The sequence below is a fragment of the Lepidochelys kempii genome, chromosome 1 (assembly GCF_965140265.1).
Source record: "Lepidochelys kempii isolate rLepKem1 chromosome 1, rLepKem1.hap2, whole genome shotgun sequence".
Lineage (NCBI taxonomy): Eukaryota > Metazoa > Chordata > Testudines > Cheloniidae > Lepidochelys > Lepidochelys kempii.
The window spans coordinates 161,363,446-161,381,446 of record NC_133256.1 but is presented as its reverse complement, the minus strand read 5'-3'; the positions used below and the strand labels follow the sequence as shown (position 1 = coordinate 161,381,446).

At 44.9% G+C, this 18,001-nt stretch overlaps 1 protein-coding gene across 2 annotated transcripts in view; it reads left to right on the top strand.

The window, feature by feature from the left end:
* Positions 1-13,492: 13,492 nt before the first annotated feature.
* The window catches only part of SIM2 (SIM bHLH transcription factor 2), a 72,945-nt gene continuing 68,436 nt past the window's right edge, over positions 13,493-18,001 (top strand). Inside the window, exon 1 of one of the 2 annotated variants that reach the window (XM_073361054.1) lies at positions 13,493-13,882. In XM_073361054.1, coding sequence (XP_073217155.1) covers positions 13,708-13,882 — 175 coding nt within the window. In that variant the 5' untranslated portion in view covers positions 13,493-13,707. The remainder of the gene's footprint in view (positions 13,883-18,001) is intronic. The other variant, XM_073361064.1, reaches the window with a different exon arrangement.

Genomic DNA, 18,001 nt, shown 5'->3' with positions numbered 1-18,001 from the left:
CCTCTCTCTGGATACTGCTAAGTCACTTGTCAGAGATGACATATTGCCAAGGCTCTTACAAATAATTGTAAAGAGCAATTTTTTGCCTTCAAAATGCACCATATTTCTCCAACTGTAAGGGTATTTTTAAAAATCCCCCCCAAAGAAATATACCTTGCCCTGAACCCTATTACAAATTCGACAGGCTCCTGCACAAACACACTATTTCAAGTTGCACAAATTGTATTTATCAAATAAGTTTGTATATTTTCCAGATCAATTAATATATAAAACTAAGTTCCTATGGCAAATGATGCTGCCTCCCACCTTCTTTGTAATTATGGAGGAGCACTTTTTCTAATGAGCAAACAAATGAGTAAATTCCATGCACCCTGGATCCAGAGGTGGAAACCCTTTGTTAAAAATGGCAGCACATCACTGGCTGGAAACTCAGAGGGTTGTAGTTAAAAGCTTCAACACCGAACACAATATTGCCTTCTACTCCCTATCTACCTTCCTCACACAGGATGGAAATTTTCACCAGTGGGGGGGGGCACGGATTAAGTCTGTCCTGTTGAGTATTTTAATTCCAGTCACAGGGTCATTATTTACAATTATGTATTTGTTTCCTCTAGCACCCATAATGCAATAGGCACTTTGTAAACATATAACAAGGCATGGTCCTCCCACCCCATGATTTTACGGACTAAGGCTCTGATTCTGCATACACACTGATGTAAGTGAACTTTATGTATGTGAATAGTCCCGTTGATGTCAATGGGTCTACAAGTGTGTAACTGCAGGAATAGTGCCTAAAACGCAGACCGTTTTAGAGGACAATATCTTCTCAGCCTTAACTTGGTCCTCACAGAGTATTTTGCCTTGGCATTATTATTCAGTCAAGAATCCACGTACTCCAGAAGCTGCCAACAAAGTGTGAATGTCTTGAAAAAAGGCATCCTATGTTATAGCCACTAATGGAAGCAATAAGAAGAAATATAACATGAATCTGCTGCACCGAGAGTAGCTGAACTTTCAGATATGTTTACTGAATATCAAGCAATTCAGATATAAAACCCTGACTGGCATGAGTTTGTTGTGGACAGTTTGATATTGATACATGTGAAGGTAGTGAATATGTGCTCTGAATGCTTTTGGAATACTTCAGTATGAGTGCTCTTGGTTTTGTGGTTATTAGATTTCCTTGCAGTACCAAAAGAATATCAACTTTGAAATCTAGCTGCTACTGAGGAGGGTCATGATGATCTGAGGAGAATAAGGTTGATGGTTGAAGTATATCACTGGAAGTCAGGAGTAGAACCCAGATGTCCTTGCTCTGCCACAGACCTTGGAAAAGACATCTAGGGGGATTCCATTACACCCTTGCAAAGCCTGAGACATTGGGCTTTAAGAAAGTGCAGAGGGGTCGGAGAGGGAAATTCACTCCCCTCAAACCTAGGAGGAGTGACTGCGGCTGCTGAATACCAGGCTCCCACCAGGACTGCTATTCCATCCTATAGCCTGGAGTCACAGCATCAGACCCTCCGTGGCAGTTCAGCGTGAGCTTGTGGATCCTTCCCAAGCCCATCCCCATTTAGGCTTTCCCTATCAGCTCAGACAGGACCAGCCAGGAGACACCCTTTCTTATGGCTGTCCAATCCATGTGGGTATTGTTACCTGGGGTTTTGATGAACCCAAAGCGCTTGGTAACTTTACTCTTTGCAAGGCGGTGGCAGGAAATAAATCCAGCCAATAGACAGTTGATGCAAGCAGGCAAACAAAAGTGCTTTCACTTTAAGCTTCTACTTTATTTATTCTCCAGCACTTACACATGTCCACAACAGGTTAGCAGAGCACCCCAAATTAACTCCAGATTCATATTTACCCAACGTCTTCAGGAGGTCTGGAGTGGATTTCCACATCCAGAGGTGGTCAGCCTTTCATCTGCAGGGGAACTTGAGAGTGTCCAAGTGTCCACCGAGCTCAGGTTTCTTTTTACATTTTATTATTACATAGCTTGTTAATTTAAAAAAAAAAACAACACTACTGAGCGGAAGTTAAGTGTGGTGTTTTCCAGCCTGCTGTATGTCACATAGCCATAGTTACCTATTGCCAGACATTCCATCTTGCAAAGCAGCATGGTTTGGCAAAAAGCTCAAGTCAGGAGGCCCCAGGGTCATGTTTAGTCCTCGTGGACACTCACTTCCCCGCTCCTTTCTTGGTCTGTTAGTTGTGCTAAGGCTTCAGAAATGGCCTTTCTAGCTGCTTTCAGCAATGAGCATAACAACTGGTATTCCAGCTGCAGGCAGGGGTCTAGGCATGTTACTGGGCTATCAGAATTTTCCCTCTCCTACAGTGCACCCATTTGGGAATACTGTTGTACCTGCGTAGAGTCCTGGAGAAGCCAATGGGGTTCCATATGGGTCTGCTCACCTATTAGACCAAGTGGAGCTCCATGTGGCTGCAGGGATCAACTGGTGCAGGTCTGATTGCAGAATATGGGTCTAAATTTGTGAGGCAACATCACTAGACCCTATACTTCCGCTGCTTGCCCAGATAGTAGTGCCCCAGCACCACATTGCTCTCTGATTAAATTACTGTATCTATGCAGGCTTATGTTCTTGTAAATATATATGTAAATATACACACTTATTCCAAGTTAGTTATTATAGGATGTACTATGAAATGCTCAGTAGACAGATTTAAAAAAAATTAATCAGGATATTATAGCAACCTTTGAAAGTACATTTGTAAACTGGAATACATAAAATTATTTATGAATGTGCCTGCAACATGGTAAAACATCATATAATCATGTATAAACAGCAATTTCTATTAATCATTTCTAAATCATGAATAAAGTATTTATAAATGTTACCTTAACGTATTACCAAAGTTCCTGTGACAACCATTTTATAATATATCTAATGCCAAGCAGCATAAAATACTGCGCCCCCTGAAAAGAGTTTGCATAAAATCTCTTATATTCCTTAAAGATTCATTATTCATCCCCACTAGATTAGTCCCACTGTTCATACAAGCTGAGGGTCACTGAGAACTAGCTCCAGTCACTGAACATAACTAAAAAAAACACTTTCATAATGTTCAGAGGAATGATTTCAGACAAATGAAACAAAAATACTCCAGTGTGTGTTTTTCAAACTAGGTTTTTCCTATTTCTACAGCATGGATATTTCCTCTCTCTGATTGATATATTGCTTCTCATGTTCCCAAGGAAGACTTTCACCTTTTAAACTATCTACTGTAGCTAAAAGAAATATTGCTTTGTAGCCTATATCAGCAGAGACAAATGTTTGCACATAATTAATATTAATAACCCCTTTTTGCAATACTTTCAGAAAATTCATCAAATTCCAGGCCCAAATGAAACAATCAAGTTGGCCAGACCAAAATAACCATATTTTTCTTCAGAAACTGAAAATAAAAAAATAGCAGCTGATGGATTTTGTCCCACAAACATCAGCAGTTAATGTGTATATAACTTGCACATACTTTTTTTGTAAAAGTCATCCATTTGCATTAATCCATCAACACTGACAGCTCCTCCAGTGCAATAGCATGTAGATCACACTCAGTGCAGAAACATAAATAAATTGATTAGTTCTGAAAAAGGTCCCCTTTATTTTTTTTAAACAGCTGGGATTTTCTAGTCAATTACCTTAAGTAGCCTTTAACAAATACTAAAAATGCCACATGTGCAATGAGAGAGAGCACTGATGTCTCCCTCCCTCTGTTCTGAGCAGAAATGGAACCCACACCCCAGCTGACTATTTCCAGATTTATGCCCAGTAAAAATAATTTTCTCTTCAGTTACCAAATGGTGTCCCAAGCACCCTGTGGAGGTCAGACAGTGGTGATAATAGAGACTCAGCAAAAAGAGCTGAAAATTATCCAGTGCAACCTTGGGCCTCAATCCTGCAAAGATTTACACGTGTGCCTGATTTTACATACTGGTACGGAGTTGTAGGGGTCAGGGCCTTAGTATCATCATTCTGGCACCATCATGTAACACTTTTAAATTATTCATCATAAATTTTAAATTTGTCAATGTATGTTAGTTGCCTTATTTTAAGCAACTGGTTCAGGTCGCACACTAGGTAGGAGGTTGATCCTGCAGCCAATACTCACCTGGTAGTCTTCAATCACACAGGCAACCCTACTGAACGTCCAAATGAGATCATCGTGTGAGTGACAATTCTGTTGGTTCAAAACAGGGCCCAAGGAATCTGTTTTTATTAGTATAGGGGCGTTGTTTGTTTTCATGTTTTTGTTCCCCTGAGAGCAGTAGCTATTAGCACAAGTGAGTATTAGTTAACAGGTTGCAGGATCTGGCCCTATTTCTTGAGCTATACCAATGCTAACACTCTGGTGCCATGATAGGGTCTAACCCTGCAACCATTTAAACATCTGATCAACTTTGCTCACTTGAGTAGTTCCACAGTATTTCTAATATGCCAATCACTCTGTTAGTTGAACACCACAGACCCAAGTTAACAACTTGCATCATGTCTAACTCTAAAGAACTGTGTTCTTTCCCACTCCCCAGCTGCTCTAAGGGTTGTGTTTATAATTAGAAACATGAGTGCTGCCCTCAGACATACACAAAGGTATAAGAATGTTATACCCTGATCCTGCAAAAACTCATGTATGTGCTTAATGTTATGGATTGTGAGTAGTCCTGTTGTCTTCAGTAGGATTACTCATGGTGTGTACAGTTAGGCACATGCATAAATCTTGGCAGGATTGGGGCCTCACACTGAAACTTCTCCATCTTTGTTGAAGTCCAGCGCAACTTCCATTTGTAATTGTGCTCTCCTACTGTACTGTGTTCCCTACAGCACCATTTCCACTGATCCTACCCTTCTCCCCTCTCCCTCCTGTGCAGTTGCACACTCTAATTCTAAACCCACTGCTTAAAGCATGTGGAGAGGTAAAGGACAAGGTCCTCCAAGTTCAAAATGAAGGCAAGTTCTTAGTTTTTATCTTTGGTAGCTAGAAACTATGTGGACTGGCATATTAGAAATACCATTGTTTAAAATCAGGAGTGTCAAATACCCAGCCTGGTTGCTTGATTTATGGATCCCATGTGACATATTCAAATTCTGCACCATCTAAAGACCACATTTCAAGAGCTCAGCTCCCATTCAGGGTCCAATGACCAGAGTTTCAAAAGTGCTCAGGACCACCAACAGGCAGGAGGAATTCTGGCCTGGATTGAGGACAGTCCATAGTCCTAAATTTAGACTCTGGACCCTAATTAATATTGTAATGTGGGCCTCCTCACACAATGAGCCCTACCCCTGGTGTTGATATGGGGTTGCAGAAAGGAGAAAAGGGGAAGGGACCACACAGCTCAGCTGCCTGTTCCTCCTTTTAGACTTAAATTTGCCTCCAGACATAGCAAGAGCGACTCTATACTTAATCTAAATTATTTACATCTTGCATAACTGCATCGTGGTGCTAGACATTGTGCTTTATGCCATATTAAAACAGCCTAATGTTAGGGTGCCTTCTCTAGTCTCTGTTCTTAATTTGAGTCTTTTTGTCTCACATTTGGACTGGAATACAAAATAAACCCCAAGTCTCTGGTCCTGCAAAGATTTATGCGTATGTTCAGGCACGCCGATTTCAACCAGTCCAGTTAAACATAGGTAGAGCCCTGGCTGGATTAGGGCCTGTCTGGCCTAATAAATCGGACATAAAACTTATCGACACCTAGGCATGCATGGTAAGCTCTGTACAGGGACAGGGCGCTAATAGAAGTGTTGTGTGGCGTTCTGACCAGCGAGTAGTCCGCGTCCCACTGCCGTTTACCGCCCGCATCGCGCAAAGGAGCCTACCCAGGGGTGGCCTAAAGGCACCGCTGGGCTGAGAAGAACCGCGGGTGTAGGCCACAGGGTCACTTTCCCAAAGGAGTCGAGCTGTAGCTCCCGCAAGCTGATGCTCCAATACATTGGCTCGTCTCTAAGGTGCCGCAAGTCCTCCTGTTCTGTTTGCGGATACAGACTAACAGGGCTGCTCCTCTGAAACCTGTATTTAGTCCGCTGAGTATGGCTCCAGCCCCACCACAGGGAACGGAACTCCTTTTCTACTCGTGTGGCTGCTAGCCTGTTGCAGACTGCTTCCCCCCACTTACTTCCACGCAGCCCGGCGCTTGTTCCACGGCGCCCGGGCTTTCTGAAGCGGAGTGCGGTGCAGTTGCAACCCTGAGACCCACTCCCAGGCCGGGAACTACTCTACCGAGCAGGGCGAGCTCGCGGACGAATTTCGAGCCATTTGCTTCTCGGAGCCCAGCGGCAGCGAGGTGACAGAAGGTGTCAAGGGGGCAACGTACAGGGCTGGGCGACAAGGCGTCAGCCACACCCAGGGGAACGACGCCCCCAGCCTAAAGCTGTGGAGCGCGGCATTAAAGCGAGAACAGCTAGAGATTGCCAGTGTAAACCCCCTTCGGCTTAGACGCCATTTAGTGCCACAATCGCGCCAGTCCCTGGGGGGGGCAGATTTTCTTTTGTGGCTCATGGGGAAGAATCACCCTGGAAAACAAGAACGTGGGAACGGCCCCTTCTTGTGTTCTCCGGCAGCCCCTCGGCCCCCCTGCCTCCGGAGAGCAGCGCGGAGCGGGCCAGGTCCCGGCTCGCCTCCGGCAGTTTTGATCTCCCGCATCCACTGCAGCGCTGCCCAGCACGAGCCGGGCTACGAAGCCACTTTAAGTTACATGACGCTGCTCGGAATCTCCCGCCTTCGCTGTCACTGGACCGGGCTCTTCGCTGAACGCTGCAATTGATCCGCAATGTCCTGCGCGGGACAGCGGGCAAGCTTCTCGGGCGCGTTCGTTCCTACAGATCCCAAGCTAACATCAACCAGCCATTCTCAGCCCCCTCCCCTTCCTCCCCCCAGCCAAATTCTCGCCCAACTTTACCATGCAGTCTGCTTCTAAAGAATGAGTTTCCAATCAGTTACACGTGTAAACAATTTCCCTGTGACTCCTTCCAAAGATTCAAACCTTTTGCTTTCTGCTGATTTGACTGTAATTCTTTTTCCACTGAAGCGAGACAGTAATTGCTTCGGAGTGACTGCAATGGTTGGCTTTTGTTCTTTGTTTTTATTAAAACCTGCGAAAACTAAATGTTTGTCTTTAATACACTTCTATTTAAAAAAAAAAAAGCCAACGGGTTACCTTAAAATGGGCGTTTAGGTAAGGTCAGAGAAATGTGCAATTCAAGGTCAATAACTATGCCTCGTTTCTCGAGTTCTTTTGATTTTATTATCGAATCCCATGTGTGGAATTTCTTAATAAACCAGACAGAGGAAAAATACCATTTAGAAAGATCTTTGTAGCAGTGTCCAAAGTTTACTGGGAGTTATTTTGCAGATTTCAGAGTAACAGCCGTGTTAGTCTGTCTTTGCAAAAAGAAAAGGAGTACTTGTGGCACCTTAGAGACTAACCAATTTATTTGAGCATGAGCTTTCGTGAGCTACAGCTCACTTCATCGGATGCATACCGATGAAGTGAGCCGTAGCTCACGAAAGCTCATGCTCAAATAAATTGGTTAGTCTCTAAGGTGCCACAAGTACTCCTTTTCATTTTGCAGATTGTTCTCAGGAGACAAGTATAGTAGGGATTTGCCTTGAACAGTTCGGGCCACAATTTCAGAGATGTATTTTTTTTATTTTAAAGTCTTCTCATTTGAGATTATATTTCAAACGTCTCATTAGCGGGCCGTTCTCCCAGCCAAGATTATGTGTTAAAGATGTAATTTACTGCACGGTCACTTTCCTTTGCTATCAAAAGGTTGACTGGAATGATCAGTTATCATACACGCTTTAGGGAACAATATTTATTTTTAATCTGCATCAAAAATATCCTGTTGGAAAATAGAAACAGTGGAACGTGTTGTCATATGAGATAAAGCATGCAATGCCTGTCGACTTGAATTTTAAAATACGTTTTTCTTGTCTTTGATTTTTTCTCCTGAAATGTTTTTCCCCTGCTAATGCGGCCAGATTCGGCTGGATTTTTCTGATATAATTCATAAATACAATTGGGTTTGTTTGTTTGAGAAAGGGAGAGACAATCATCAGCGGGGTTCAGGTTTGTCGGGGGGAATTTCAATGACATTTTTATAATTTAACGCAGCTTAAAAGCAGTTTTGTAACCGATTGTAAACATGGTCTACTTGTTTGTGCAGGATTTGTGCAAAGTATGTTCCTTACATTCCTATTACATTGGGACATCGATTACCAAGAAAGGTAAACAGGCTCACACTTAGGTATTCACAGGTTCTCTTTGTAACAGTTTGATTTGGTTTTCTTTATACTGTGTGAAAGGGAAGGTCAAATCTAATGATAGTTCCTTCCCAGTTCTGGACAGTTTTCAGCTTTGAACCACAAACCCTTTCCCAGTCATTGATATTATTATCTGTAGGAATCGGTTTTCACGAAGATGATTGCTGAATAAAATATAGAGTGTATGGGGAAAGCTGGCGTGGGATCTCAAATCACGTTTATACCAACCGGGCCAATGTTAGCAAACACAGTTTGCTCTTTAGCATCCAAAGACCAAACGAGTGTTTTCAAATATATAGGTGTGTGTTCATGTTTTTACAAATCAAAGGTGGTAGACGGTTATATTTGTTCTTGTTCTGATGATAACCATAGTGGCTTATTTGTTTAGATAATATATTATGTCCCTGCGCTGAGAAAATTATATTGGCGGCTCTTCTTCAGTTTAATAGGTAGCGGGAGAAAAGAGATTTTATATATACAATTTATTTAAGTATGACTGAGGGTTTGCGCTCCTTTTTCTCCCCCTTTACTTTTCTTCTCCAGGGCACAAACCTTTAAATGGCCATCAAATTAAAAGATGTCTGTAGTTTCCATGTTAACGCACAAAACGCTGAAGGAAAACAGATCCTTCGGGATGGGATTTATTCCACCAGCTCAGGAAACAATTTGAAATATGCTCTCCAAAAAAGTGACAGAGGTCCCCTCTATTAAAAGCCCCGGTGAGACAGATATACATGTGTGTTTGGTAAAAAGATCAGTCCGATGAGGAGCCCTCATTGGGAGCAGGGCATAAAAAAAGAGCGTTGATTACCAAAGTTAGAAAAGCAAGGGAGCGATATATTTACCTGAAGCCAGCAAAATCCTGTCCAGGGATATAACTTCCCTTTTTAGGAGGGTGACTGGAGATTAAAGAGCACAGCCTTCTCCTAAACAACATCGGGCCATTATCTGAAGGATGGTTTGCTTGGGCAGATTCTGGTGTAACAGGATAATTAAAGAGGTGCGAGATAGCTTAAACAAACACACACACCAACGAGATAGGATTCGGTAGAGAGATTCGTTTTTAGGATCATTATTGTGTTTTACAAACAGGAGATCTGCTAAATTATTATTTTTATCCTGATTATTGCTACGGAAATGTATTTTCACACGGGGTCTAACCAACGATTCATAACTCAAAATCGGAACACAAGTAAATCCCTAAGCATACAAAATTGTCACCCTTTCGGCCAATTCCTTCTGGCAAGAGACAGCGAATTGCACATTCTTTCCTTTAAATTTCGGTTTTCTAATGACTGCTTTAAATCTGGAACTACCTAAAGCCGGACTTCCTGGAACTGCGGCAGGAGCAGTAATGACAATAATACAGTTAGTTGGGTTAAATGATGTAAATATCTGCGCGTTGCTGCATTATCTCTTCCGGATCTGTGATCTCTAATGGAATACATTTCCGCAGAAGCAGGTAAAGTGCAGGGAAACCAGCTGTGGGCATTTGAGACGGGAAATTGACCAGATGTTGTGGCGACACACACAGAGATCCGCTGTCTTTTGTCGCGGCTGACTTTTGTCCTTCCCTCCTTGCAAAACAATATGAACGAAGAAGGGTGTTATCGCTAGGGTTAAAGCGACGTGCAGTTAATGCAAGGAGCTTGCCCTTGTTAGTAACAGTGTGTTTTTCCTCTCGGTGTGGCTGGGGGTGGGGGGCGGGTGAGTTAGGTGCTGTTCACTTTGTTGTTGTACTTTGGGGAAATCTTCAGCAGTTCTCCCTGCCCCAACCGCTTTCTCTCGCGTTTGTTCCTCAGTACTTGCCTCTTAAATCACTTTCCAGGGTGACTCCTCAGAGGCTACCCAAAAGCATAGAAGCAATATATCTGGATCTAGGCATTCGGGGGGTCACTCCTACTTCACTTTAACGTCCTTCCGGGGTTTTGGTGGTAATACAAGTCAGATATTCCAGGAAGACATCTTTTGACTTTCTATAGCTGAATTTTTATGTGGGGGTGTCACACACGTGTATGCTGGACTGAAAATTCAAATAATGTTAATAAAAGAGCAGCATATTTCAACCGAGTGCCATTAGACAGGCTAAAATATGTAGCCTGCTAGCTTGTGGAAAATTCTTCCAGTGGACGTGGCTGGAAGTCCAGGGCTTAACATAGGACGGGATTCAACTTCACAAGGAACAATCCTGCACTGACAAAGGGACAGACTCTCACATAGCAGAAGCTGAGGTTCTGAGTACAGTGCAACACACTTCCTTTTCGATGCCCTGAAGTTTAACTGAGACCTTGTCCCGAGGAAGGGGAGACATACCACCGTTCTTTAAAAATAATAACAACTGGCTGTAACAGCCACACAAGAAGCGACTGCGAAGTTTACAATAGAGCAATGGCTGGTCAGTTTTGTTGGTAGCGACCCGTGTTCACAGTGTACAGATTTATCCATACGTGTGCTTGGGGTCGACCTCAGCTCACAAGTCAGGAGAGGCTGAGGGTTTCCGGCAACTCGCAGGATCAGGAGAACTGGGCTTAAGGTACCGAATTTGGGAAAGGCTTAGAAATTATGTGAATCCAGTAGACTTTCTTGGGACTCTCAGGAGGGAAGAGGGGACCTGAGAGAGCCCTCGCTCCTGCTCTTGTTTTAGGATATGGAAACCTCAGTTGGATCATATTGGAGTCCCTAGCGTGTGAATGATGAACACTGCCACGCTGCTGAGGTCTGGGGAAGAGATGGGGGTGCAGCAGCTGCCCTGGGGGGAGGAAGGTGGGAGATATATCAGGGGATCAAAAAGGCAGCGCGACCAGGGCAGGACTTTTCCTCCCGGCACACTGGTGTTTTTTCTGCTTAATACAGAACAAAGGAGAGGTGGGCACAGCCGCTGCTGGAGAAATCAAAGCAGGCGAGCGGTGACAATCCCACACTGTGTGCGTGTCTACCTGCCTCACGCTGAGCGTGCACGTGCCGCCCCCGGCTCCTAGGGCTACGGATGGTCTGAATGGGCATCACTAAACTCCTGCCTAGCTTGCCAAGCGGATTTGTGACTCCCGGATTTCTCCCCCTTTCTTTGTGCTTGCTGGCGTGTGTTTGGTTTTTTGTTGTTTGTTTCTTTTGTTTTACCTTCTTGAGCGAAAGAAAGCGCCCCGGTGAGCTGCTGCTCTCAGTCCTCATCCATTCCCCCATGATTGGTTGGTTGATCGCCAGCCACACAGATTCATGTCGATGGATTACAAGTCCCGAAAGGGAAGTCTTGAGTACTTTGGCTGCAGTTGTGTGAGACACTGATCTATAGGTGCCAGATGTGCACTATAACCTAACCCACGCCTCCCCCGGGGCCTGATCCTGCATCCCATTGGACTCATCCTGGGCGCTCTGCTTGAGCGCAGGTTTTGGGCCCACGGTTCCACGATGTTAGCTGCAAATACTTGCCACTCTAATGACCAAAGAAGTGTCCGGGACCATCAGCAGAGATCTCTCGGGGCCCAGCGTCAGGCCCGGGCCTCCTTTGATACTGACTGCGTGCAAAGAGTGTTTGCGATTCCCCGAATCCTTGCGCGCTTGGCTAATGAAACTGCATTCGCGTGTGGGTACATATTCTCGTGTGTGTGTGTGTGTGTGTGTGCACCCGCAACCTACGGACCCGGAGCGTTCAGCAACGGCAGGAGAAGAGGTTTGGATGGTGTGTGAGATGAGAGAGACTCTAGCCCAGCCCCCGCTCTATGTATAGGGCCTTTCAACCACTTGCTCTCCCAGCCTCCTGGGCTATCGCGTTGTCGTGTAGCTCAAAGTCTCGGATATTAGCACGTATCTCCCACCAGATTATTTTGAACCGCGCTATTTATAATACGTTCACAATGCCAGATCACCGCAGAAATGTGTGTGTCTCTGTGTCTGGCTGTAGATGCGGGTGTGTAATATGGGCTGAGTTTGTGAGGTCCGGAGCACCAGCCGGAGACTGTTCCAAGTACAACCACACCCCCTCCAGTCCACCTCCCCCTTCCATTGCAAGCGCTAATTGCGGTCCTTCCCTTGCGCCTCTGTCTGGGGGTCCTGCCGAAGGCGCTGCTGCACCGGCGGACACGTCACGGGGCACATTTATCCCCTCCCCTCTCGCGGCGCTCCTCGCTTGCTCCAGCCTTCACCCAAGAATTAACTGAAGGTGCCACTCCAGAGCCGCTGGCTATTCCTGGAAAAGAGGAGGCGGAGGAGAAGGAGGAGGAAGACCTTAGTGTTTCGGTGCGTGGGAGCAGCACCGAAGTTAGGCTTTGGGAGAGTGGGGAATTTGCCTCCGATCGCTGCTGTGCGGTGCGCTTGGAGAATGCGGCTGTCAGCTCTTGGAAGGTGAAATAGCAAACCCTTATTTCTCCTGTAAGGTAGAGTCCTCGCTCTAGTCGCATGTCAGCGTGAACTAGCTCTCGCTTCGCATCGGCTTTTTATTTTTTCAATACGTGTCAAATAATAAAAATCTCTCTTTATAATATAAAAGCCTTTTTTAACGAATTGCCTTGGCCAGCACTTGGACTTGTTTGGGTACTGACAGCCCTGAAGTGGCGCTGGCCTGGAGGAAAATGGATCCTTTAATGTAACTGTTTAGGAGAACCGGATTTAGAACACGGGCTGGAGCAGCGAAATCAGCTTGGCTGCTGCAGACCCTATTCCCCAAATCTCAGATGAGAGGTGAACGGGGCTTGTGCTAGGCAGAATTGAAGGCAAGTTCTGCACTAGTGGTCTAAAATACACACAGTTTGAGACACACGTGTACTGTGAAAGCATATTTCTCCAACACTGGTTACAAGACAAGCGGTCGCTCTCCTAGAAGGAAAAGCGAGCCTGTGGTTTTAGAGCAATCCCTCCTCACCGGCTTTGACTTTCATTTTATGCCTGGGCTGCCTTTCCAGCTTGTCTTCTCCTCTGCGCCTTGGGCTCTGGGACCAGATCCCTTTGCACTAGTTCATTAGAGGACAACCACCTTTTTTTAAAAAATTGCAGACTGTCTAGCACAATTATTTTCTGCTGAGCAGTTGCTTGAAGGCTTTGTTTTTCGGAGGGGGGAGAATTGCATAGAGCAGGAAATCATTCGCTAAACAAAGAAAAAAAAAGGGGGGATATGCTCTCTGTGAACGAGAAGATCCATTTCCAGCTGCAGCCACGGTCCTGGTTCATGTAGATCTTTCAGTCTCTACTTTCCAAGTGCGAGACATTTGCATTGCAGAGTCAGCCCAGAACTGCATTCTCCTGACCTGCTGCGGCTTGTGGCACGGAGGTGGTTTCCCACTCTCGCCCTTCTGATGCGTTGATTTTTGTTCTGTTTTTTACGAAGAAAATAGTATTAACGGTACAGTCAAAGTCCATGCTCGCAGCAGTCCGGAAGGATCGGGTCTAATATGCCAGTGTCACCCTCCTCATTGCCGTGCAAGAGCCGCGATGAAGGAAAAGTCCAAGAATGCTGCGAAGACTAGAAGGGAAAAAGAAAATGGAGAATTCTACGAACTGGCCAAGTTGCTGCCCCTGCCTTCAGCTATCACCTCCCAGCTGGACAAGGCCTCCATCATCCGCCTCACCACCAGCTACCTGAAAATGCGAGCGGTCTTCCCAGAAGGTAAATCCCTCGGCTGCTTCCGGGGCACCTGCTGCTTCTCGCAGGGCAGGAGCCTAAGGCAGGGGCTTTGCGGGGCGGCGGGGGGACGGGACAGCACACATTGGGTGCCGTCTCTTAGCAGTTACGACCGTCTGCGTTTCGAGGGTGCAAGGGGGGCTGAATGAGCCGCGACAGCAGTGGAAACGGTGGCTGTCTGTCCTTGACTGTTTAGACATAGCCACCCCTCCCCACGCACACCCCAGGCCGTCTCTGTGAATTGTATTTCCGATTGTGACCTGTGCCCAAGGCGCTAAGCAGGCAGGGGGCCAGTCGCCACGGGTTCAGTCGTATTAATCAGGCTTATTTTAAAGCTTAAATAATACCCCAGAGTTTGGAACGGGAATATTTGTAGGTCGCGTTGTGCGGCGCTGAGCCCGACAGAACCGGGAGGAGGGAAAGAAGCAGAGCTCCAACCCCGGGCGATGAGGCTGCTCAGATCTTGGGGAAATGGTGCCAGGCAGCTGACTAAACACAAAGCAAGATCTGTGCGTGGTACATTCTGTGATTTTGTTTTCTTTCTTTCCCTGTGTGGGGGTGGGGAGGGAGGCGAGGTTAGATCTGTTTAAATGATTGTCCTAATTTAGGACGCGATAATAGAAAGTGTAGAGATCAGACCTAGGCAGAATGGGGGGAGGGGATCCAGCCTACAACTAGCAGGTCAGGCACTTCATTGGTGAGGCCTAGAACCAAGAATACCTTTGGATAACACTAGGGACAAGTTGGTGTTTTGTCTTCACTCGCTCACATTGGAGCGAGAGTTGGGGGTGGGTCATGTGGAAAATAGGAGAGCACAAATTCACATGAAACTCACTTGCAAGAGGTAGGGACAGAGAACTCCCGCGAGAGGGGCACAGATATCTGAGAATAAATCTAACAAAAGGGACACCACAACAAGGGAACCTATTTCAAATATGTATGAATAATATAAATATAATATAATGAACATCAATAAACTTGCAGGTGTGACTTAAAAAAACAAACAAACCAAACATCACCTCCAACAGGCGCAGAGTGTATAAAAATTGCTACCAAAAGAGCGAGGGGTAACATTGAGCACACAGGACAGGACTTGGGGCTTAGTTTCCGTTCCGCCACACACATTGTCTGCTCAATTGCAGCGCGCGCATTGTGCTAACAGCTTTAAAGCTTGGTCCCCTCTCCGAGATTATTTTGATTTCGCCTCTCTCTGTTCTTCAACGTACTTCGTGCAGCAGCCTGGGATGTGCTCTCAACCCCAACCAAACAGCAGCAGCGAAATGTCAGCGCGTCCCGAACGGATACATAGAACTGGTTGCGTTAGGTGGCCCGGCGCGAATAAACCCCTGGCATGGTGCATTGGTCTGGAGTCCACTTGTCAGCAGGGTGATATAATTAGTTACATAGCGCTGGGACATCTGCTAGAAGACCTCCCCCCTCCCCCCGCCGTTACTAATTGCATGGGAAATTGTTTTCATTCTCCTGGGGGGAGGTGTCCCCGGCGGGTGTTTGTTTCTGAAAACGCAGCATTTACCGAGCTGTATGAACGCTGCCCAGTCCACCTGCCTGCAGGGATCCAGCGCCCAGCACAGAGCTCAGCATTTCTAGCCTCGCCCTCGTCTTTTGCACCCACACCAAACCCTTTAAACGCTGGAATTATTCGGCACAGCACGGGGCTGGCAGCGAAATTAGCTGTAAAAAAAGTGTCATAAAAATTCGCATCCGTAAGTAGACTAATAAACCCTCTTTTGTAAATGAGCGGCAGGTTAAAGATTTCATCTTTGGTTGTTAATGATCGTGCCCCGCTCCTGCAAGAGCCGGGGAGGACCCTGGCTCGGACCAAATCTCCAGTAGGACTTTTTCGCCAAGGGAGTCTTTGCTTGAGCCGGGGCTGTAGGACGCGCGGCCTTTTTCAATGAAATTGAAAATCTGCTGCGAAATGAGAGATCTGGGCAAAGATCGGAGTCCGAAGCAGTTATGGTCCCCTACTCCCACTGAGCAGCGCCTTCCTCCAGAGCGGGCGCCATTGGCTTCATGGGGATACGCGGGCCTATTCAGCTGGGATAAAGGGATCCGAATCTGGCCCTTTGGCTCTCGCGTGTGTGGAGACCCCAGTCTGCTCGACTCAACCTTGAACACCGTGTCCTTTAAAGGGAGAGCGAACAATGGACATAAAATTTGAGATTTTCCCCTCAGATTTTTTTAAACCAAACACTTAATCCAAAAAATACCAACCCCCCACCACCACCCACACACCCCTTCCAAACAAATACACACTTCAAATGTTTCTTTCACTGAGCGGAAGTGGCCAATTGACATACATTGTGTGGGGCCGTTTGTAATATGTCATGTTGTATGACCACTAAACTGGATGAGAGAAATGAAATTAAATGCTGGATAAGATTCTCTAGGTGGTTAAATAAACCCAAATCTCCTCCTTTGTGATTTGTTTGGCCTGTCTGGACAGATGATGGGGGAGGAGAGGAACAATTAGCATTCCAGAATGAAAAGTCTGTTATTCAGCTCAGTTTCTAAGGAGCTTATGAAAGGGTTACAAATGAAAAACGAGAAAAGCTTTATCAGCTACGTCAATAATTATGAGCGATGACTACTTAGTGTTACCTAAAATCAATCATTTTGTTTAAACGAAAGGGTTCTATCAAACATATAAAATAAAGACATTTACCGTTCTAATAGTACTAACACATCCCAGTGCTTTGGTATATTGCTAATGACTTTCGCAAATTTAAGTCATTATAAAAGTCCCGCTTAAGAAATATCTTGTAGTAATTTCGGGAGGGTTTCCCAATTTTCGATCGCATGTTTTCCCCCCCAAAAATAACTAAATTACATATTTAGAAATACATAGGTTGAGATTTCTCTGGACAGGGTCATATTACAGGTTTCCCAGACAAAACTCTCCTGTTGAACAAACTGTGTCAACGAACTGCAGTTCACTTTTTAAGAACACTTAAAAACCAGAGGATGAAAGCCCTTGCGAGTTTATATACCTAGGATGGCAGTGTCTTATGTGTAAATTCTCTTCAGACCAAATGACGGTGTGCTTCTGCACTCCCCATATGCTTATGAGTAATTTTAAAAATACATATGACAAACGTATTCTTTTGCCATAAATATTGCATAATTATAATGAAAACCATGAACACTGAGAATAGTATATGAAAGACGAAGTGAATAATTTACTCCTGTGTTTCTGAATATATTTTTTAAACTCATAGGGGGAGAGCTGTTGGAAAGTGATAACTAAATTATTTCAGCCATGCCCATTAATAAATTGATTCAACTTTGGAAAGTTTCAAGCTGGGAGCTACGCTCTGCCAGACACTTGCGGGGAAGTGGTTGGGACATAATTCCTTTCACTATCAATAACTCCCTTCATAGTTGGGTATCTTTCCTCAGGAAAGAGCTGATGTTTCTGAATTTGTTTTTATATAGGAAATTATAATGAACTTCTCCCTCTCTCCCTGATATTTTCCCAAATAGCATTATTTAGTGGCCTTAGTCAGCAGAATAGAAATACCTTCTTTTTAGAGTTAGCGTTACAGACAAGTGCAGTCTGGGATCAGTTCCCCAAAGTGAATCAGAGCCTGGAGAGCTATCATTTGTTGATCTCCGAAAGCGCCATCATGCATATTTTCTGCTATTCAATATTTTGCTGAGATCTTGGTTTTTTGAGAGGAATAGATTATGTGTCTGCAGTCAGTATTTTAAATTCTCTTGTAACAGAAAATTACTTCAAGGTTTTGCAGATGTCTAGTAACTCAGTGTGCCCATCAGAGATCATGTGTCTCCGAGACATAAATATTAGACACATGGCTACAAACTGTACTTGATGTGATTTTTTTCATCCGCCTTTGACAGACAACCAAGATACCTTTAGGGCCAAATCCGCATCCCATCAAAGTCCATGGGAATTTGCTGTTCACATCAATGGGAACAGAATTTGGCCCAGAGGAATATGTCCTGGCTAGAAACCAGCTTCCTTTTATCGTGCCAAAATTTCTAAAAGGTGAATCAAATCTAGAATAACCTATGTTGAGATATATAATTACGTTGTAAATACAAGAGGGAAAGTGCACTACA